The sequence below is a fragment of the Anopheles cruzii genome, chromosome 3 (assembly GCF_943734635.1).
Source record: "Anopheles cruzii chromosome 3, idAnoCruzAS_RS32_06, whole genome shotgun sequence".
Taxonomy (NCBI): Eukaryota; Metazoa; Arthropoda; class Insecta; order Diptera; family Culicidae; genus Anopheles; species Anopheles cruzii.
Genome location: NC_069145.1, coordinates 80,206,785 through 80,226,574, shown reverse-complemented (window position 1 = coordinate 80,226,574; position 19,790 = coordinate 80,206,785). Strand labels below are relative to the sequence as shown.

The window sequence follows — 19,790 nt, the reverse complement described above, 5'->3', positions numbered from 1 at the left end:
GTACTTTACGTGATCTATTCTTTCTCTCTCGCTTTATCTGTCTCGTTCTTCGCCCTCATCTTAGGACCGTTAAATATTTCTACCTGAATTGAATGTGAATAGCAAATCTGTTCTAGCTAAATATAATCGATTGTTTTGTTTTGTAATGTGGTTTTTGTTTCGATAACTTCCAACTAGAGTGTGGTGCGTGTACCGTGTTTGAGTATTTTGCTGGAATTGGATTTGCTTTTCGAATTGAACTAGATTGAGATTGCTCTTTTGCCATGGTAACGTTAAGTTCTTTAACCTTTCTTCAACTAGCCGTCATGTACGCTTGACTGTTTTTGAACAATATTTGCACTTTATGTATTTGATGAACTGTGAACACTTCCTATTAATCTCTCCCACTGTCTCTATTGTAACGAAATTTTGTCCTTTTGAAATTGACTTACTTTGATTTTGTTCTATTTGGTTTTTCTTTGCTACTTATCGCTCATGAGGAGGACATCACTGACAGCTTCTATCACATTTAAAGCCATTCTGCCTTCCATCGCGTTGATAGAGAGCCAAGCAAAGTGCAGCTACCAGCTTCCGGATTTCGCCTGAGTTTTCGACTCTTTTTTCCTCTTGGTGTGTAACTGTTGTTTGTTAAAATTTTGCTAGTAAAGAACACAGTTTCATACCGACAAAAATCCCTCAATTCCTCGTGGAAATAACTAACGAGAGAGGGAAAGTCGGCCGCAACTCGCTAACGTGTGCATAACTTTTTTAAATACTTTGTTTGTCTATTATTTAAGCTAACTCAAACGATTGTGTGTGACTAAGTTGTCTTTTGTTTTCTTTTGCGTCCCTCAGACCCCCACCGTAGTGTCTATGTTTTAATGCTATTTACTTTAATTCCTCCACTTCCTTCTCCTGGTCGACTTCTACGACGCGCGGTTCTAGGCCGTCGTAGCCGTTCTTAAGGAAAATCTCCTCAATGTTCTGTATCGAGCGGGCATTCCGCTTCGGGCTCAACACCCGCCGATCGTCTTCGTCGAACTCGCTGTCCTCCGTTTCGGTGTCTCGAAACTGCAAACTGTCGATACTTTCGGCGTCCCCATCGGCGTTCGCTAGCTGGTAGCAGCTTTCGGACCGATGATTGTACGTTTCAAGATCGATAAAGTACTGCTCGTTGTCCAGTATGGCCTGGCGCCATTCTGTGTTGTCGAACGGACCGAGATTCCCGCCGTATTCTGCCGGTAGCAGGTCCTTTGAGACGTACTTGTGCAGCGAGCTGAGACTGTTTCCGTGCAAGTGTATCTGAGCGAGCGCAGCGTAAGAAAGCATAACTCAATTACTGGCGAATCTTGAACCGCACCCAGCATCACTCGCTTACCCTTCGGCGGATCTTGTCCTTCAGGAATGGTTTGAGCACGGCAAGGACGGCATCGAAGTAGAACGGTTCGTGCAGCACGTGGAATGCTTTGAAGCGCAGCGGGAACGCTTCCTGTACCACCTCGACGGTTTTCCGGGCCAAATGAGGAGAGAGATAGCTTCGGAGACAGAAGCACACAAAATGTATCAAGTACCGTACAGCAAACGGGATGGAGCGCCATATCTTACCGAGCATGAGCAAACCCAAGTCCAGACATGTCCAGCAGCACCACCAAGCCACCGATCTGTGTTTCCGGACTGCGGACAGCGTCTTCCAGCGCTAGCACGTTACTTCGGAAGACATAATCCACCGGAATTTTATACGGATCACATTTCTCTTCAGATGCAGAGCCGGAAAAAAGAAATGCACAAAATACAAAAGGTGAGCTTAGAAGATAATGGAGGCACAGCATAAAAGGTACGATAGTAGAAAAGAAGAAAAACTTGGGTTCACCCAACACTTACCGACGCGAAACAAATAGATTTGCCGACCGTGCTCGTCCTTCTTCGGCAGCATCGTCTGTATTTGCATCTCAAGCATAAACTTCATCTCCGTCGGTGGGGACACTTTGAAAATCTCCGGGTATTCTTCCTTCATTTTGTAGTACTTTTGCATCTGGTCCGGAGAAAAAAAAAAAAGGTATTGCAAATCGCAAATCAGAGGGTGCACGGTCCGAGCGAAGGGAGCACTAGGCCACTTACCATTTTGAACGCTTTCTCGACGTCAAACTTTTTGGCGCGTAAAAATCGCAACAGAAAGGAATCGTCCCGCCGGCACCCGAGGTCTCGCTGGTGGTTCTCGTTGTAGATGTTGAGCTGCTGACGGAGCTGACGGATTTTTGTGTACGTCAGCTCCCCGCCCGTTTCGCCCAGCTCTTTTTCCGCCTTTTCCCGAAACTTGCCATCTGTCGGGGCCAGGGAGATCGGGCCCACAGGAACGGCGTAATATGTAAATGTGGAATGAGAAAATGTTAGAGAGGCCAACATCAGTTCCACCGGCAGTAATTGCACAGTGACATGAGAAATGCAGCAAATGCAGTCGTGAAGAGGCCGTTTTCCAACTGACCTAGATTTTTGTTCATCTCGTACTCGAGCATCGCATTGTTGTCGAGCGTCGCAGTTTTTCCGAAGATTTTCCGCGGGCTGTTCAGCGGTGTACTATCGTTGCTGGACATTTCTATCCCCCCACCGGTTTTACGGTTCCGGTTCGACGACGGTGGTATGTTTTGAGGAATTTTTAAAGCACCAACAATCGTATGGGAAAGAATGTCAGATAGGTTCCGTCGGTGGTTCCGTCGATTGTCGATTTCACTTTTCGAATACTGATGGAATTTTATTTTGAAACTTTGATTTCTGATGCCAATAACAGCCTTATTCTTTCAACACATCTTTCGCCCTTTGTTTAACGACACTGTTATTCACTGTAAGCATTTGAGAGATATTTTATGTGATTGATGGTTTAGTATTCCACTCTTATTAATTCTTCGTCGCTATTTCTTATGCACGCACTGAGCAATATGAGATGAAACTGTGTCCGTTGGCCTACGAAACAAACGTCAAACTATAATATTTTCAATCAGCTTTCGCTTTCTTCGCCTTGAACCGCGGTCAATTGAAAAATGGTGACGATTTCCCCGCCGTAGGATCCTCATTAAATTATGGACGCTTTAATACAACTGAGTAATTAATATGCCCATTGCTAACCACCAGCCGTTTCGTGGATGGTACCGAACTCGATACGGAATGAGGGAAAATCTTAACATACGATAGTCCGTTCACCGCGCGATGCTCTCTCCCTCTTTTCTCTCTTTATATCTCCGTAGCAAAAGGCATAATGCAAAGATTATTTTTAGAAAAGAACAGTTCCCAACCATTCTTCTACCGGCCTGCGTTCATCCGCTTCGGTTTACAAAGGGGAATTACCTACCGTGGGACCTTTAGATTGTCACCTGAAGGCGCCAAGCGCCGCAGCTTGTTTGATTGATATGTTTGAAGGCGTGAAGGCAAAAGACGTTGAAAGGAGGTGGTTTTTTTAAGAGTAAAATATTAGTGCGATGAATTTTCGATTAAAAATCGATAAATAACACAACGGCCAACCTAAACCTGCCCTACCCTATTGTCAAATTCGTTGGTACGAGATGGACGATTCAAAATAATTCGCCAATAGGATGGGTTAGTAGGAAAGTTTACTCTTCTTCTGTTCAAAATGGTTCAGCTCGATTTAAAACAGTTTATTCGGCTCGTATGCGACAATTTTATGTAATAAAAAATCCCCTAATATTTTTAACTAATTCGAGGCTTAGAACTCAGTAATTTACATATCTCAACATGTTTCAAAAACTTGCCACACGCAGGCACAACGAACTGCCAATCAGCGTCCCCTGTTCGTTGCGGATATGTCCTGTACGTCTACTGATTCGATCCAACAAACGGCACGGCCCATTTTCTTCGCTCTACGATGCACACACATTGGAGTATTTTGCATTTCAAATTAACAATTAACCACCGTTCGTGTGGGTCGAGCTACTCGAACTTTAGCTCGAAAACGTACCACCAGGTCGATCACGATGTTTAGACATCCTGTCGTCGATAATTGGAAACGGTCACGCTAAAGTGCTCCATTTGAAGTGAGTTTGCTGCAAGGATCTCGAGCACGTTGCAGGGAAAAGTTGCCTTCATCATGCAGCGATAAAGACGACGTGGCGCCAAAAACAAACCGGCCGTCCTCCCAACCACCGGTTCAACAAACATGGAACATGGAACAACACACTGAGAGTCGTCATCATCCTTGCCTCTCCGGCCATACCGGCCCTCATGGTTCTCCACACACGGACACACGGCACGCGTTACACGTTGTGAGATACTGCACGAGCTTGAGTGAGACCATCCTAAAGCGCACGCTCCGTTGCATGGCTGGCGTGCCTAAACACATCTCAAAAATATAAAAAGGGCGTCAAGTGGACTTTTATCGAGATTCTCGAAACAAGTCAGAAAACGGTAAAATGTGGTTCTTTCGGATGTGCTACGAGGCTGCCACGAAAACATTCCACCGCCCCAAATGCAGCGTTACGAGACGGATCACAAAATGGTTGCGAAAGGCGTCACTAATGCTATTTTGCATTCGGGGCGAAGCTTGGGAGTCCATAGATTTCTCACACCCGAAAGTGAACGTGGTGTCTCGAGAGGGGTCAAGGTGCGAATCCAATCCGGAAAGAATGAGCAGGTGTGAAAGTATTGGCACTTTTCCTTGCACGGCTCCCCGCGGAGACCACCTTGTGGTACACTTATTTTAGCATTAAGTGAGAAATTAATTACGAATATTCTCGGAAAACACAGCCACAGTGCACCATTCTACGACGTACGCTAAAAATGTGCTGAAATGGGACATGCAAGGTTTATTCTGATCTTGCGAAATTTCATTCACTTGCTGACGAAATCGAATTTGCGTCCACGGCCAGCGACTATAAATCACCGTTCGTGTGCACAATGGGAGAGCACTTTCACTGGCCGTTTTTCACACTCATTCCTCATTTTTTTGGGGTCACAAACTAGAACAAACTTTCAATCGCGTAGCTCCTTGAAAGGAATGTAAACTGGTCGTGCAAAAAACGGCATCTTTTGGCGACACCCTTGCTGGCGAAAGTTACCGAAAATTCTTCATACTGGCCCGCACTGCTACGAAACACTCCGCGAAACTACCACGAAGGCTCCCCGGTCCGAACTGGCACCGCTCGATCCGGAGAGGGCGACCGAGAGCGCCAACAACGCAGGGCGCGACCGTGATTTTCCGCATGTTTTTCCCGCTCACGCGCCACTCACGGTCGTTGCTGAGAGGCCAACTCGATAGTAAAAAACACAACAGAAAGAAAAACAAAAGGACGCAACACTCAAGTGTTGCCGCTCTCCGCGGCGTGAGCACGCCCGCGGAAAACAGATGTTTTCCCGGCGTCACACACACACCCACAGCACACCCACAGCACATGCTGCCAGTGCGTGCTGTCAGTTCGTTTAGACAGCAAAAACTATAGCTCAAAGTCACTATAGATTCAAAGTCATTTGATGTTGCTTCTATTCTATTTAGTCAAATACTAGTTTATTCCTTGTAAGATTCCTTGTTCCCACCGATCGATTGAATCAATCTTCAGAAGAGTCCGACGAGTCCTTCGACTCCGACGAGTCCTTTGAGTACGACGGGTCCTTCGAATCCGACTCCTTCTGTTCGTCTCCCAAACATTGGATCACCTTGCCGAGGATCTCGTTGAAATCAGTTACGGCATCTTGCACAGCCCCACCCAAGCATTGTTCGGTTTCTGCGGCCAGTTTGGCCACCTCCTTGGATGTTTCGGCCACCAGCTTCGCTGCATCGTGGACAATCTCTTGCACTTTGTTAACCGCTTCCGGCGCCTGTTGAACGCCAAATAGTTATTTAGAGAACCCTACGTGTTTGACCCACTTTAACTTACGTTTTGCAACGCGCAATTGATTTGATCCACTATCCAAGAGTTATCCTCGAGACACTTGCGTCCAATGCCGATAATATCGTGCACTTTGGACAAGCTAAATTTGATGTGCTCTTCGACATTTTTCTCAATCAACCGTACACGAGCCACTGTTGCCTTTGCGCAAACGCCTGCCTTGTCGCGCGCACTTTGGACCATTTTGCTAATTTCCTCCGGAACCGGAGCGAAACACGGTGACACTTTGGTCTGTAGCTCTTTCAGCACATCGTCGTATTTTGCAATTTCCTTAAGCACCTTGTCGTTGTAGAGTGTCTCCAGGTTCTCGATGGCATTCTCGACCGACTCAACCTCCTCTGCCGTACTTTGCCGTAGCGTCGAAAGGCTCTCGATGGCTTCTTTTGCGATGCCTTTGAGCAGATTATCAAACTCTCCAAAGAACCGCGTACGCGTTGCAAATTCTGCAGTTTGCAACTCAACCACCGGTCCAGCCTGGGACTGGCCGAGGCAAAGCCCTAGAATTGCCACTAAGAAGAGCTTCATTGTTTGGCACTTTATTTAATGTCCGATACTGATCGGTCGGATCCTCTGGGACGGACTTTATATAAATGACCATTTATTTGTAATCACTCACGGCCAATGCAAACTACTTGAAACTCTGAGGTGAATGACAAATGATAAACTTTCTTATCTCACGATAGCACGGTCGGGCATTTCGTTTGGAAATATTTTATTTTCTCCATACACTCTGCAGTACAAGTAAATTCACTTTGACGCTTTCTGTTTAGATTAACTCATGTCAGGGAACCACCGTAACCAAATCAATTTAATTTGTTCAATCGGTTTACTCAATTTCATTCCTAATACGTCGTTAAATTTTTTTACTTAGTAGCATAAAACATAATATTATTTATCAATTACTCTTCTATGACACACGCGACGTCTACTTTTTTGTTTTCGTTACTTTTGTGTTTTCCTTTCGGTTTTACGCCCTTGGCGGTGGAAGCACTAACTGCCGGAAGTTTCGCCTTTCCTCCGTAGACCAGCAACCGATCGTAATCGATGGCCCGTTCCATCACTTGCGCGTTGATCGCCTGGTAGTCAAACGTTTTACCACTCGTGCCACCGTACTCGTCGGGCAGAATGTCCGCCGGAATGTACTCGTGCAACGAGCTCCAGTTGGAGTAATGAAAGTGGACACTCTCCTTGATTTTTTTGCTCAACATCGGGTACAGTATGGCGACAGCTGCGTTCATGAAAACGGACGAATTGACCACGTGAAACTCGATGTTCTTGAGCGGTAGAAGATCCGCTTTCGCCGAGCCGACGCGAATGTTTTGCGGTGTCAGAAAGCGGAACCCCTTCAGCGAATATCCACTCATATCGATCAGGCACGTGACGCCTTTGTCGATCGTGTCCTGCTCGTTCAGCATCAGCTCGAACCAGATATCGTCCAGATTGGCGAGATCAGAGATGGCCATGGTCGAAAAATCGATCGCACCCAGCCGCGTTACGAAAACTCGCCGACCCCGTTGGTCACGCCGGTTCAGGGCAAACTTTATGTTCCGATTCAGCAGCCCTTCGTACGAGGCGATCGGTTTGTGAAAGAACCACTCGGGGTGTGCTTCCTAATGGGCGGAAATGGCTTGATTACAAGTTGCATATTCATTAAGGGCAATTTTCACATTCTTTTACCTTCAGTTTGATGAGCTTCACGATGCGCCCGAATGCTTCCTCTACGTTCCAGTCGCAGCAGCATAAAAAGCGACGCAAAAACATATCATCGCTTCTTCGTTGACAGTCATCAAAACCTGCAAAAAGTTCCAGATAATCAAACGATGCGAAATCTTGTGATCGTCTAGGCCTGCTGCCCAGAACGCAGGCACGAAAAGTGAATGCCAAAATTCGAAAATCGAAAATTAAAAGCTAATCCAGTGTATCATAGCCCAAGCTAATGACTTTGCTCGGTCCGTCATTAGTTTTGTTTGGCTAATTAATCACAGTCGATCTATACACGGTTCGTGTTCGGATCCACTCGAACTTGAGCAGCCCATTCCGCTGCAAAAGCCGAGAGACGGAAAAAAACTAATCCAAACACACCACATCACCGCGCATAACCTTGATAATCGGCGTCACGCCGAAGCGTTGACCATGACAGTGACCGCGCAGACCGCCATCGACCAGTCCGTTGGTGGAGGCTTCACAAACGAACCAGCCGAGGCACGTTGCGGCAGTTTTAGGCCGCGTTAACAGCCCATTCGAAGGAACTGTCAAACGTGGACCGATCGTTAGTAGGCACGATCGCTATTATTAGCTAATAGTGCACTTGGGTGGACTAAAACCCGAAACCTAAGGCTGGTCCGTAATGATCTCGTAATGAACAAACAGTATACTTTCACTGCATCAACACTAATTATTTCTTCATGCTGATCAATTGATTCTTTGCTTTGCTGCCACTGCCATCGCTCTTAAAATGTGGCACTGACGATGCCGTTGGATTGAAGTTTATTTGCATTTCGACTCTGGCACTCGAAACTCCATTGTCATTGCCACGATAAACAGCCCCCGTGTAGTCTGTAGGTCCCATCAGAGCTCAACTCTGATGGGTTGTTTACTTCCGATAAAGAACGACTTCCATTTACGATGCCGCCATCAAATATGCTTGATCGAATTGGTGCCATTACCAACCGCGGATGGAAACGTGCGTCGGAGTCGAATGGAATCGAACATGATATTGTCCGCTGCTGATGGATGATGATTAAATCGACGCACGTTTGGGGCCATCGTTAGGCTACACACACACACACACACATAAGCGCACAAATAACAGACATACTGACACGTTTCCGGTTTTCCGGAGCCTCATCGTGAAGAACGCGTAACTTACTTTCGATCAGCTTACGAAGTTCGATGATCTTTTTGGTAAGATCGCCATCGACCGAAACCTGCTTGCTATCGTCCACTAGCTTCTGCTTCTGGTCGCCTGAAGGGCCTTTGGGCATTGTTTTTATATCCGGCATTGGGAATCCTTGGGGGAAAAAATACAATAAGGTCGAACGACGTTAGACTATATTAACAATTTTACACACACCTTCGATTCCAGGCACGCCCCAGTGCGTTGTCGTCGCCACGCGAAATGATGCGGACATCTCCATCAGGTTGATAAGCTTGCGGAAGTTTGTGGATGTGCAAGGTTGCCAATAAGCATGGTTTTCGATTTAAGATTCATGCAAATGTGTGGCTCCGACTGTTATCGCTAACCCTAAACGTCGCCCAAGGGCAATAGCTGACAATACCCGATCAGAAAAGGCAGGTTTTTGTAACTTTAAATCGCTCTCAAATCCGATTTTCGAGATAAGAAGTCCTGGCCGATCCCACTACCAGAATAAGACATGTTTAAGAAATTTGTGTAGGTTTAGTTATTATAATTTAAACTTTTACTAAACCTGAAACTCTTACATATTTATGCGTAGAGTTCGAGCAACATTCTTTATTGTTTGACAATTGCGAACACATGTTTATTAAAGAATAATAAACGAAGCCTCCAACCATAAAAGCGGTGTTGGGACTGTATATATTTTATTACCACGCCACCATGCAATAAAACATACAATTAACAAGTGACACAATATACACTCAACGTCAGAGGTCAAAGGTGAACGAATTTCTTAGCCTTTGCAACCCATCCAAATGCTCGCGACAAAAGATATAATAAAGAAGGACTTGTGACTGTTCGTGAGACAAACAGTTGGCGGCTTTTGGCGATCTACTAATTGGTAATGCTATCGCCAAGTGCTTCGCAACTGCAGTCATGCTAATGGGTTTTAACTTGACCTCAACTGCCTGAAGCGGTACGGTCACTACTCACGATATTATCAATCAAATCAAAAACCAGATCAAAAAGCCTTTTCCGTTGAAACAGGCCACAGCTCTCGATCGATTCAAAACAAGTTTAAGAACTGTATTCAAAGTATCCATATCGAATATCTTAGCAAAATCTGTCTACATCAACCTTGACAGTTTGGGTCTTTTGAATATTCGGGGGCCACAGAATGAATGCGTCGACGGTCGTGAAAGTGGAACGGCAGGGCGGTGGAATAGCGCAAGCAACAAGGACGGCTGCGTTTCTTCGCGGGCCATAATTTGATCTTCCACAACTTTATCCAGCTTTTAGTGCGGGTCTAGTAATAACACGGTTTGCTTACTACTTCGGCACCGTCTGGCGACGATTCCTTTCTATTCCCACAGTTCTCCGCTGACGACGAATGAAAAAAATATATGTTGTCCACGGAATGGTTGCCCACCAGTAAGCACGTTATATTGTTGCGTGTTGCAACAGCACTCAAACTTTTCTTAACCTACCAAGCGCTGCGATAGGAGCAATAAAAAGAAGTTATACGGTGCGCAACTTCATTAGATGCCAGCATAAACGAAGAAATTTCAGGTGCCGGTTTTCGACGCAGCATACGCAAGCATGATCGCCATGCGTAATAAACAAGTACCGAGGGTGGGGACCGCCACAGGGGACAGGTACAGCACCTTGGCACCGAGCGGCTTTTGGGATGTTCCAAATTTGGCAAACCATTGTTTGAGCACCGTCGGACCTTCCACGCTTCGTCCGTGACCTCAACGCACAGAATTTGGACGTTACTGAGATCGTGTACGTACCACGTGGAGAGAGGCGAGAAGTTGAATTAAGCTCACAACCACAACAGACCGTAACAAGCTGTAGCTTATAAAGATTCTGTTCACGAAAACCGCCCACCGCACAATTGCGCGAAAGTGAAACTGTAAACCTGACCTGCCGCTCGTCCGTTGCATAATTTTCTACTCATTAACGGCCAACATGGCGCACCGCAGTTACTTTCCACTAGGTGCGCGAGTCGTAGCACCAGCACCAGTAACCTCCGTTTGTACGGAGACGACCGAGGAATCTTAACAAAACCGACCGCTTTGTGCCCATGACGGTAATACAAATCAAACGAAATAGGTTGATACTGAGGAGGGATTGCTTGGTTTGGGACACTTGCAGACGTACTTGGTCACACGAAATTTTGGTCAACCACCACCGAATGTGTGTTGAGTGAATTCAGACGAAAGACTTCAACGCAACTACCGACGGCGAACGAACGGGCCTCACTGTTGGCCTCACTTACCAAAGCGCGAAAACTTTACGCACAATAATCGGCACTCGGCGATCGAGTTTTGACTTCTTCACCGTCCGACGAACACACACCGACTGTTGTTACCGACCGGGAAACCGGATTGTTTTATTCGCCGGTGCGTTTACGATTGTCACTTTGTCGTTCGCACCACAAGACAGAACCAGCTGACGGTAGCAACAATCGACAGCGGGCAAAACGGACACGGTTGTTCCGCTAGCAAAACACTATTGGAAGCATATTTGTTTGGCTTATGTTTTCTTCCGATCGATTTTAGTGCAGCAATAAATGGGGGAATGTAATGGAATAAAAACTATTTTCGAAGCACTCAGTCGTCGCCGACGAATGCGTTGAACTCTTCCAAAAGAAGTCTAAGTCAGCAAATCAGTCGGGGTGAGGTTCGGCAAATAAGTCTTCTTCAACTTGTTACGCCAAGCACGTGCATTTATTTGGTTTTCTTTTTCTATTCACCTGTTGATAAAAATGCTAAGGTTTCATATTTTTTGGCGGTACTTTCCGAAACGTAAACTTCAATTGAAATGCTTAACTTCATCACGCTCCAAGCGGAATTCGACGAATAAGACTGATCGTTCAAGTAGAGACTGATCGTTCGCCAAAAGCGCAGAATCCTGGTTATTCTTTAGTGGCAAATTAAACCAGTAAACAAAAATTAATGGAAAATGAGCAAATAATTCAAATAAAATATTGTGAAATTTGTATCTGAAATACTTCTCAAGGAAGATTTCAAAGTAGCATATGAAAAGTTTCACGTAGCCACACGATCGGTTATTGTCTTCGCTTAGAAATTTAAACCTTTACAACGGTTACTAATTTAGCAATTGTTATTAATTTTAGTTTAAATACAAAAAAATATATAAATATATATATAGATATAAAAATAGAAAAGATAGAAAAGAAAAGAAAAGAAAAGAAGAAAAGATAGAAAAAACCAGCCAACACGTTGCTCTATATAAAGTCGACATCCTTTATTTTGTATAATTAAGAGTATAACTTAAAATTTATGTGCAAAATAATATCACACCATCAATTACGGTATGTGAAAAGAGTTATCATCAGCAACCTTCGTCATCCACTGGCTCGGACACGTAGCCCAACTGCTGAAGCTCGTCCACCACCTTCTCGTTCTTGCTCAAGTGCTCCAGCCAGTACGTGTAAGGATATTCCGGTTTCGAGCCTCCATAGCGTTCCGGCAGTGCCTCCGGGCCAATGTGCTTGTGAAGAGAGGTTCGATCGGAACCGTGGAAGAACAACCGCTGCCGCATCTTGTCCGTGAGCAACGGTTTGAAGATCTGAAACGCCGTATCAAACACCCATCCCTGGTTGACGATGTGGATTTGGCTCGTTCGCAGGGGCATGCTGGTTGCCAGCAGAGCAAGCATTTTCTGAGCCACGGCCGGCGTCAGATTCCAGGCGTGATTCAACGTCAATCCTTCCAGGTCCATAATGCCTACGCCACCGAGCACTTGCGACTGTGGTTCCAGTGAACCAACCTCCAACAGCAGCATCGTAGCCCTAAACAGATCCAAGATGGGAATGTTTGCCGGGCGCCATTTGCCAAACTTGAAGAAAATTACGCGCCGCCCTTCCTGGTCACGGTACGGTGAAATGGTGATGATATCGTCGTCTCCAAGCGAGCGCAATGCCATCGGGTTTACGTTTTCGTAAAACTCAGGATTGCTCTCACGAAAACCATAGTACCGGATCATCAAATTGTACGCGTGCTGCACATGCCAGAAGCGTGCCCGCAGAAATTTGACCAAATAATCATCGTCCACTCGGTGCGGAACGCAGTCTCCTTTTTCTAAAATGTAGAAACGTGCACATTAGACATATTTGGATCAGAGCATCACTACTTGATATCTGTGTACCATATATCATTTCTCGAAGTTCCTCGATCATCAAACTTGTTCGATCAGGATCTTCCCCCTGCGATCGCGCCACCTCCACGATCTTAGGCGGAAGGTCACGGTCCATGTACAGCTGGTGAATAACTCCCTCCGGTTCGGGCATCCTGGCACGGATAGAGGGACCTTTCCAACGACGACAACTGGATATCCTTGGCCCTGGTATTACAATTCTATGCTGTATCTGCGAGAACACGAAAATTTATTAAAATTTAGAAACAAACATTTGGCGCGTAGAGTAACACATTTTTGGCACACATTTTACAGAACGTGACAATGACCTAACTAATTTTCATTATTAATGGTTGATCCACAACAATCGTTTAATTTGCCATTTTCATATAACGTTGACACATTTGCAGTCCACTCGCCCCGAGTGCACCGAATCGGAACAGTCCAAAAAAATGGAAACGTGCGTCGGATGTAGAACTGGACCGTTCATTAATTATTTGATAGTGTTGCAGATTGGCCGGTAATTAGAGGATTTGATTGTCACGGCATTCCGGCTGACCCCGTTTGGAGCCCATTAAAGCAAATATTTCACTATCCACGTGGTTTCCATATAACATATAACTGAATTGGCACATCAATCGTGAATTTACACCAAATTTGTAAACCGTTTAACACTTACATTAAGGTGAGCTTTGTGCCTAATACTTTGAATTAGTTTTTTAACCATTTTTGCACAATTTTTTCAACGTTTGATTCTCAATAGAAGTTTCGTTTGATTCGGAAGTTGGATTCTCAATAGAAGTTGTATGAAGAGTTTGAAAAGTCTTCAGTCTTGAAATTAAAACTGAAGCCAGCAAGCGAGCCAATGTTGGCACGCATGTCGCGAGGTTTGAAACACAACTGGCCAGCAACCGGACCATACATCGCCCTGTGTTCAATATGTTCCTTGAGCGAAGACCCCCGATGGGTTTCATTCAATGACAAATCAGACTCGGGGAAATGTAAGGTCTCAAACGTCTTGAACGATGCCTGGTGCGAACGAGCACCAAGGAACTGCAAAGCGTGACACGATGTGTTTTTGGCTTTGCTTTCGACTGAGACCTCTTAACCTGTACCTTGCTGTGCGACTTTTGGCCAGCGGGGTAGTCAACAGTCAAGGCAGGGGAACGTATAATTTGCGATGAGCAATGCTAAGCAAAGTGGCCACCCGTTTCCGTTGAATTTAATCTCTAACATTTGTTTATAATATTTACTTTAGCCACGTCTCATGGGAAAATCATTAGTGAATATTTGCCAACACCAGAATTATGTTAAGAGATTACTCATAATAGTTTCATGTTCAATAACAAAGTCAACAATAAAGTCATTATTCGAATCAAAAGCCTTCCGATAATAAGCTGATTGCTGGTTACGATACAATACTGACTTTTATCGCGTAATAAAACATCATTGATCGTTTACATCACAACCGGCTCCCTGTTTCTCCCGGGCTCTCTAAAAACTGACCTAGACGTGGGCGCGTGTCATTAGAGGCCCTGGCTATTACGTAGTGATTTGTGACTAATCTAACCGGCAGACCTCCGGCAGTCGAACCCTTCAGCGAGCCTCCAGCATTGCGAATCGAATGTGCTCTCGATGGGAAACTGGTTTAGCATCCTCCAGCCATCGGATGAATGCACTATTGCACCGTCTAAATCTAGCAGGTTCCATGAGCCTGAACTTGACGACCGCGGCCGCGTCGTCGCAATACAACCAAGGTGATCCTGTTCGCAATGCACAATCCGCGGGTATCGGTTTTATCCATGAGAAACTGTTTTCTCCTTCGGGATATGTTCGGCAGGTCGTGCAGCTTTAGGCAGGCTATTGAACCTTGCAGTTAGGCGTGGAGTACGCTTTGACCTGATTTCCAGTCGGCATTGGCCACAAAACAATCCAATAAAGTACCATGACAAATCGCATTACCAGTACTTCTAGCACGGCAGCTGACCTCAAAACGCTGGAGGTTCTCGCAGGCGTGACACGCATGATAAAATGGAGCAACGGAGCGACTACTGCGGCCACGGATCGATGGCTTATGTGGACCTTGAATTATGCTATTGTTTTAACCAACGTCGCGACGCACAAAGCTATATCCCGAAGTAATTCAATCGATCGTACATGATCGGGAAATCTGACGCTGAATCTAGACCAGAGGAAGCGAAAAACGAGGTCAATGCTGCTGACTTCACTTCCATCTAACGGTAGTCAAATGGCAACGGTAAAAGGGTTGTCATGCGGTGATTGGTGTTATCTTACGGATGCGGTAACTGATACGCACGTCGAGGCCGAACTAACTGAACGTTTCTAGCGGCTAGAGGTATATATACGTCACTTTGAAACCTTCGATTCGATACGTTTGCATGTCGTAGGTTGATTAAATTTGTTGATCGCCGTTTCGAACGGTATCGTTTTGGAAAATCGTGTATTGTACCGTGCAGCAGACACTAATTCTACGAACGAACACTTATCTCTAATTCAATCGATCGTTAAGCGGCCCATGTGATGATACCTCCCATTAGCTGGCCTGGGAACCCAGCGTTTTGGCACACGTGTGCCTAGAATACGCGCTGCTCATATCATGCGTGATATCCGGGACGATCGAACGAGGTACTCTTACCGATTTGGGAACAGTATTCAAACCCCAGTAACTACCGGTACGAGATTTAATGGTCGCCACGTTCATGTTTCACCATAATGTTGTAATCTTCCGAACTAAGATCGAATCGTGCGTGGTGCGTGTTCTACGCTAGTTAATTTGCGTCACTAGAAACATTTTACATCAACGAGTTGACCAACCACTGGAGCTCACCATCCCTAACCGAGGGCTTTCGTCCCACTGAGCCACATATTCTGAACCCACCACCAGCCGCGAAACTAGTCTTATCGGCCCCGTCTGGACAACGGCAGAACCGGTTCACTAAGCCCCAACGAATCATCCCTTTTCCTTGTGTCGCCGATCCGGCGCTCGGGACTATCGATCGAAACGTGGAGACCTACAGTTTGTTTTAGCCTTCTTTTATTTTGTTCGCACCGCGTCGTTGACCCTTCAGCCTACGCGACGGGTTGCCGTGTAGCTTTGTGCTGAAGAACACGAAGTGCAAGGTTACCAATTGCAGATCATTTTTCATTCGATTCGCGTGAATGTTGCACCAAACCGGAGAGCGACCAGATATCGAGGAACAGAATGTCCTGACCAACGGCTTCCGGCTCTTGGCTTCTTTTAAAGTATGAATTTGTGGGACACCAGCAAAGACAAGTTTTACGATTCGTCGCATTTCGTTCAGTTCTTAATAGCAGCACTTTAAGTTTGATTTTTTAGGTCAGTTCCCACTTCAAGCCCTCCACATTTACGGTGACGCAATTGGCCCCGGGAATGACAATGGCGCGACGTGTCGATAATAACAGCAACCGAGCAGCTACGTGAAATCGGAAATGACCGCCACGTCTCTGTTTAGCGGTGACAATAACAATGGTCCCAAGTGAGTCGTATTCCACGAGATGCTGGGCGTAAATGAACAATAGGGGGAAAAATGCGAAGGTCTGAGACTCAGCATGAGTCAGAATGAGTTGGGCGCAATATAGGTTTCCTTAGAACGGGGATGTTTTAACATACGGAGGTTGAAAAACTCATAACCCCACATGTCCGCACATCTTCAGCACACACACTCGTCCCCCACGCTGGTGGTGGGTCAACAATCGTAGCGGCGTTCCACGACCACGCGACGCAGCGAGCGAAGAGGTTAATAGCATCAGAGACCCGCGCGCGACCTTAAACCCGGTCTAGGGCTCGGTTCGTTCCGATGCAAAAACCGGCTCCGGGGGCCAGTGTTTGATGGAAAAAAGTTCATTCTAACGAAGGGTTAGGCTATTATCCGCCCATTTAAGAATAGAACCGACAGATTAGCGGTTGTCTAGTGCACCGCCCCCAGGCGGTGGGCCTGTCCACACCGCGGCCGGCTAGGCTAGCGAACGGTCTCGCGCCCCACCAAATGTTCATCAAGTACTAGAGAATCGATTATTGCGGTTTTCAGCACGCAATCTTCGATCAGAGCCTCGGTTCTCGCTAACGACGGTGATCGAACGGTACGGTGGCACGTTCTCTGGCCCACAGCTGTCGGTTTATTGACATTTAGCGTCACTCTCGTGCTAATAAATTAGGTCACTTCACGCGACGAACCCGGCGGAATCATGAATCACAGCATCGGTCGGCCGATTATGATTCACACCGCAAGAAGAGACGGCCGTTAACGGCTTACTCAATCGGGTCGGGTCACTAAATGGAACGCGTACCATGACAAAAGTTCTATGACAATAAATAGAAACGAGCGTTTTGGGACCAGAGAGGTTCCGGATTTAACCAGTTTCCCTTGCGGCCGTTTGCGTGCACGATTTAAAAGACAGGAAGGAATGCGGGCTTAGAACTATCTTTTCCGGCTTATTTTTTGCGTCACCCACTCAGTGGGCTCATCAGGCAATATGACTTGCGCAAACATGTACCCCTTGAACATGTTTAAAGTCGTGCAAACTGTAATCGTCACCGTCGCTCGTGCGCTTGAACCTGGTTCATGTTATTCATATTTACAAAAAATATCCGCGCTTACAGTCGGTAAAGACTGGTGGGCATTGTGGACAGGGTTTTGGGCGTTTTTTGTCTGTTGTTTGGTACATTCCTTTAACTCCGTCGCATGAGAATATCTGTTCTATCAACGATTGAAACTTCCAGTTAACTTACCCTAACGCGGGCGCGTGTTTAAATACGCTTCTGTTAAAGTCAAACTCAGCTGAGTAAAGTGAGGGATTCTTATTCCACCAGAACCATTACTCAGTTTTTTAAATATTAGCATACCATTAGCACTTCATAGAATCTGGTGCCAAACTGATGTTCATACCTTTCCAGAGCCAGAGGGGCAGAATAGAACGATCGCACCATTCCCATTCTGAGCTTGGAGACCTTCACTTTCTTGCTGACATTACAAAGTGCTAGGTTTCAGTTGTAGCGGCAATCAATTGAGAAAAAGTGAAACATGTCAGCATCCAGCAATTCTGTAACTATAAATATGTATATTCCATTTCAAGGACCACACCGACGTCACCAGCAACGCAGTCAGCCTGCCTGGCGTGGAGGCTGTGGAAAGCCAATTGACGCAATCCTACTCCGACTTTAACCGTTTAAGTCAGTTTTAAGTACCGCCAGTCATTTCCATTTCAAGTACGCGATTGAGAGATAGATTTTAAAGTCAGCTAAATTAAAAGTAATCTTGCCGTGCGGAATGTTTAGAGTCAGTAAGTGCTTTCCCTATACGGCGATAGAACCAAGCACAACACATCTCGCACAAGGTCCAATACCGTTTCTCCCCTACAATCGAGGCCACGCAGCGATAATCCTTATCAGTTAATTGTGTTTGCCATGGGACGACTCTATAGAGTTGCGTTTTGATTTTTCAAGGTTTCTCGCCAGCCACTATAGTATAGCATGGATCGTTGGCTACTAACGTTTAATCCAACGGAAGTCGGACAGATTGTCCCCCAAAAACCCAACTTGGCAACAACGCTTAAACCCTCTCACGCAAGTATTCAGCCGTCAGCAGTGCCATAATTGGACCACGCTCGAAACTGTCCTTCCGAGTGCCTATTTACCCAGCCCCCCCCAACACTCTAGTGGTCACTTGAACGGATTGGAATAAATGCTTCTCTTTGTGACGCGATGTGACTGTTCCCACCGATCTCATCGCGCGCGATCCAAACCACACCGCAATTACTCCCGGCGAGCGATACGAACCCGAATGGAACAAAGAGGCGAACGCCACGAGTGCACACAGCCAGTTCTTGGGACTTCTTCTCCACCGGACGTGGGGGGGGCAGCACGGTTCTTAACTATGGAGTCCAGCCCGGCACCAACGTTCTGGCTCGACGCACAAACAGTAACTGAACTGGCCGGTTTGCCGCCGTTCACGATTTGTGTTTTGCGCTGAACGTACCACCCCTCGCCCTCACCATCGCCCTCGTTGTCCAGCATCGCATAAACGCTGGATGGATGAGTGTGTTTTGTTATGTTTTGTTTACACCATCATTCCGGTTCCCCCGCGGCCCCACTGTCGATGAACTCGGGCCGCTGGAAGCCTTGACGGAATGTTCCCTCTGGGCATGGGAAGAACGACTCGGCACCGACGGGTGACGCAGCACCACTACTTGCGTGGTACCGATTTGCTTGCGGCGGAGAACCTTCTTCCACCACGCAGGATAAGGAACGGGTTCTTCGGGTGCATTGTTTCACGGTGTCGCCAGGCCAGGCTAACTCGTACTATCGGTGCGACGTGCGGTTCTGCGTACATTCGGCACCAAACATGGAGCTCGTCATGGGGCGGGGAGTTTATATTTATTTATGAGTACTTGTCCTCGTAGCATAGAAAAAGCCAGGTTCTCCGCTATACGCTTTGGCTCTGTTATCGATCGGCTATCTCTGCACGGCGGTGTGTTCAGTTCAAATAATCTGCAGCATATCCGATCCAGCATGGCACGAGTGCGGTTGGGCACGGCGGTGTAATTAGCGAGTAAATGACCCGCGACACGTCGACACGAGCTATTCGAATTCAAGAACGATGAAATTGAAATAAAACACGTTATTAAGCGCGTCGCCCAGAACAGGTCTGTTGTTTATCTGTCGCGAAGGAACATTTATCAATTACGGCGCGCTTTTCTTTCGTATACTCTCAACCGACAAAATAATGCACAATGTTTCCAAAGAGACCTTTTTATTTTCATGTGTTTCATTCATTGTAACTTGTTTTCTTCTTTGTGTTGCTGATTTCTCTTTCTCTTTCTTAAAAAAAACGTTTAAAAAACAAGAGAAAAGGGCAAAT

General features: G+C 46.1%; 3 protein-coding genes across 3 annotated transcripts; all 3 read right to left on the bottom strand.

Moving 5' to 3' along the window:
* LOC128272560 (alpha-tocopherol transfer protein-like) lies at positions 1-5,107 on the bottom strand. Its single transcript, XM_053010386.1, has 7 exons — positions 5,043-5,107; positions 2,462-2,816; positions 2,098-2,300; positions 1,861-2,011; positions 1,585-1,732; positions 1,358-1,514; positions 1-1,281 (listed from the first exon to the last, which is right to left on the bottom strand). The coding sequence occupies exons 2-7, from the start codon at positions 2,568-2,570 to the stop codon at positions 868-870; spliced, it is 1,182 nt and encodes a 393-aa protein (XP_052866346.1). The 5' UTR covers positions 2,571-2,816; positions 5,043-5,107; the 3' UTR covers positions 1-867.
* Positions 5,108-5,461: 354 nt separating this feature from the next.
* LOC128272856 (uncharacterized) lies at positions 5,462-6,414 on the bottom strand. Its single transcript, XM_053010739.1, has 2 exons — positions 5,859-6,414; positions 5,462-5,799 (listed from the first exon to the last, which is right to left on the bottom strand). The coding sequence occupies exons 1-2, from the start codon at positions 6,393-6,395 to the stop codon at positions 5,530-5,532; spliced, it is 807 nt and encodes a 268-aa protein (XP_052866699.1). The 5' UTR covers positions 6,396-6,414; the 3' UTR covers positions 5,462-5,529.
* A 223-nt stretch (positions 6,415-6,637) lies between these two features.
* On the bottom strand, positions 6,638-18,837 carry LOC128271101 (uncharacterized). Its single transcript, XM_053008538.1, has 6 exons — positions 18,710-18,837; positions 12,904-13,123; positions 12,096-12,836; positions 8,740-8,880; positions 7,548-7,663; positions 6,638-7,480 (listed from the first exon to the last, which is right to left on the bottom strand). Exons 2-6 carry the CDS (start codon positions 13,043-13,045, stop codon positions 6,770-6,772), a joined length of 1,851 nt encoding a protein of 616 aa, XP_052864498.1. The 5' UTR covers positions 13,046-13,123; positions 18,710-18,837; the 3' UTR covers positions 6,638-6,769.
* Positions 18,838-19,790: the final 953 nt, after the last annotated feature.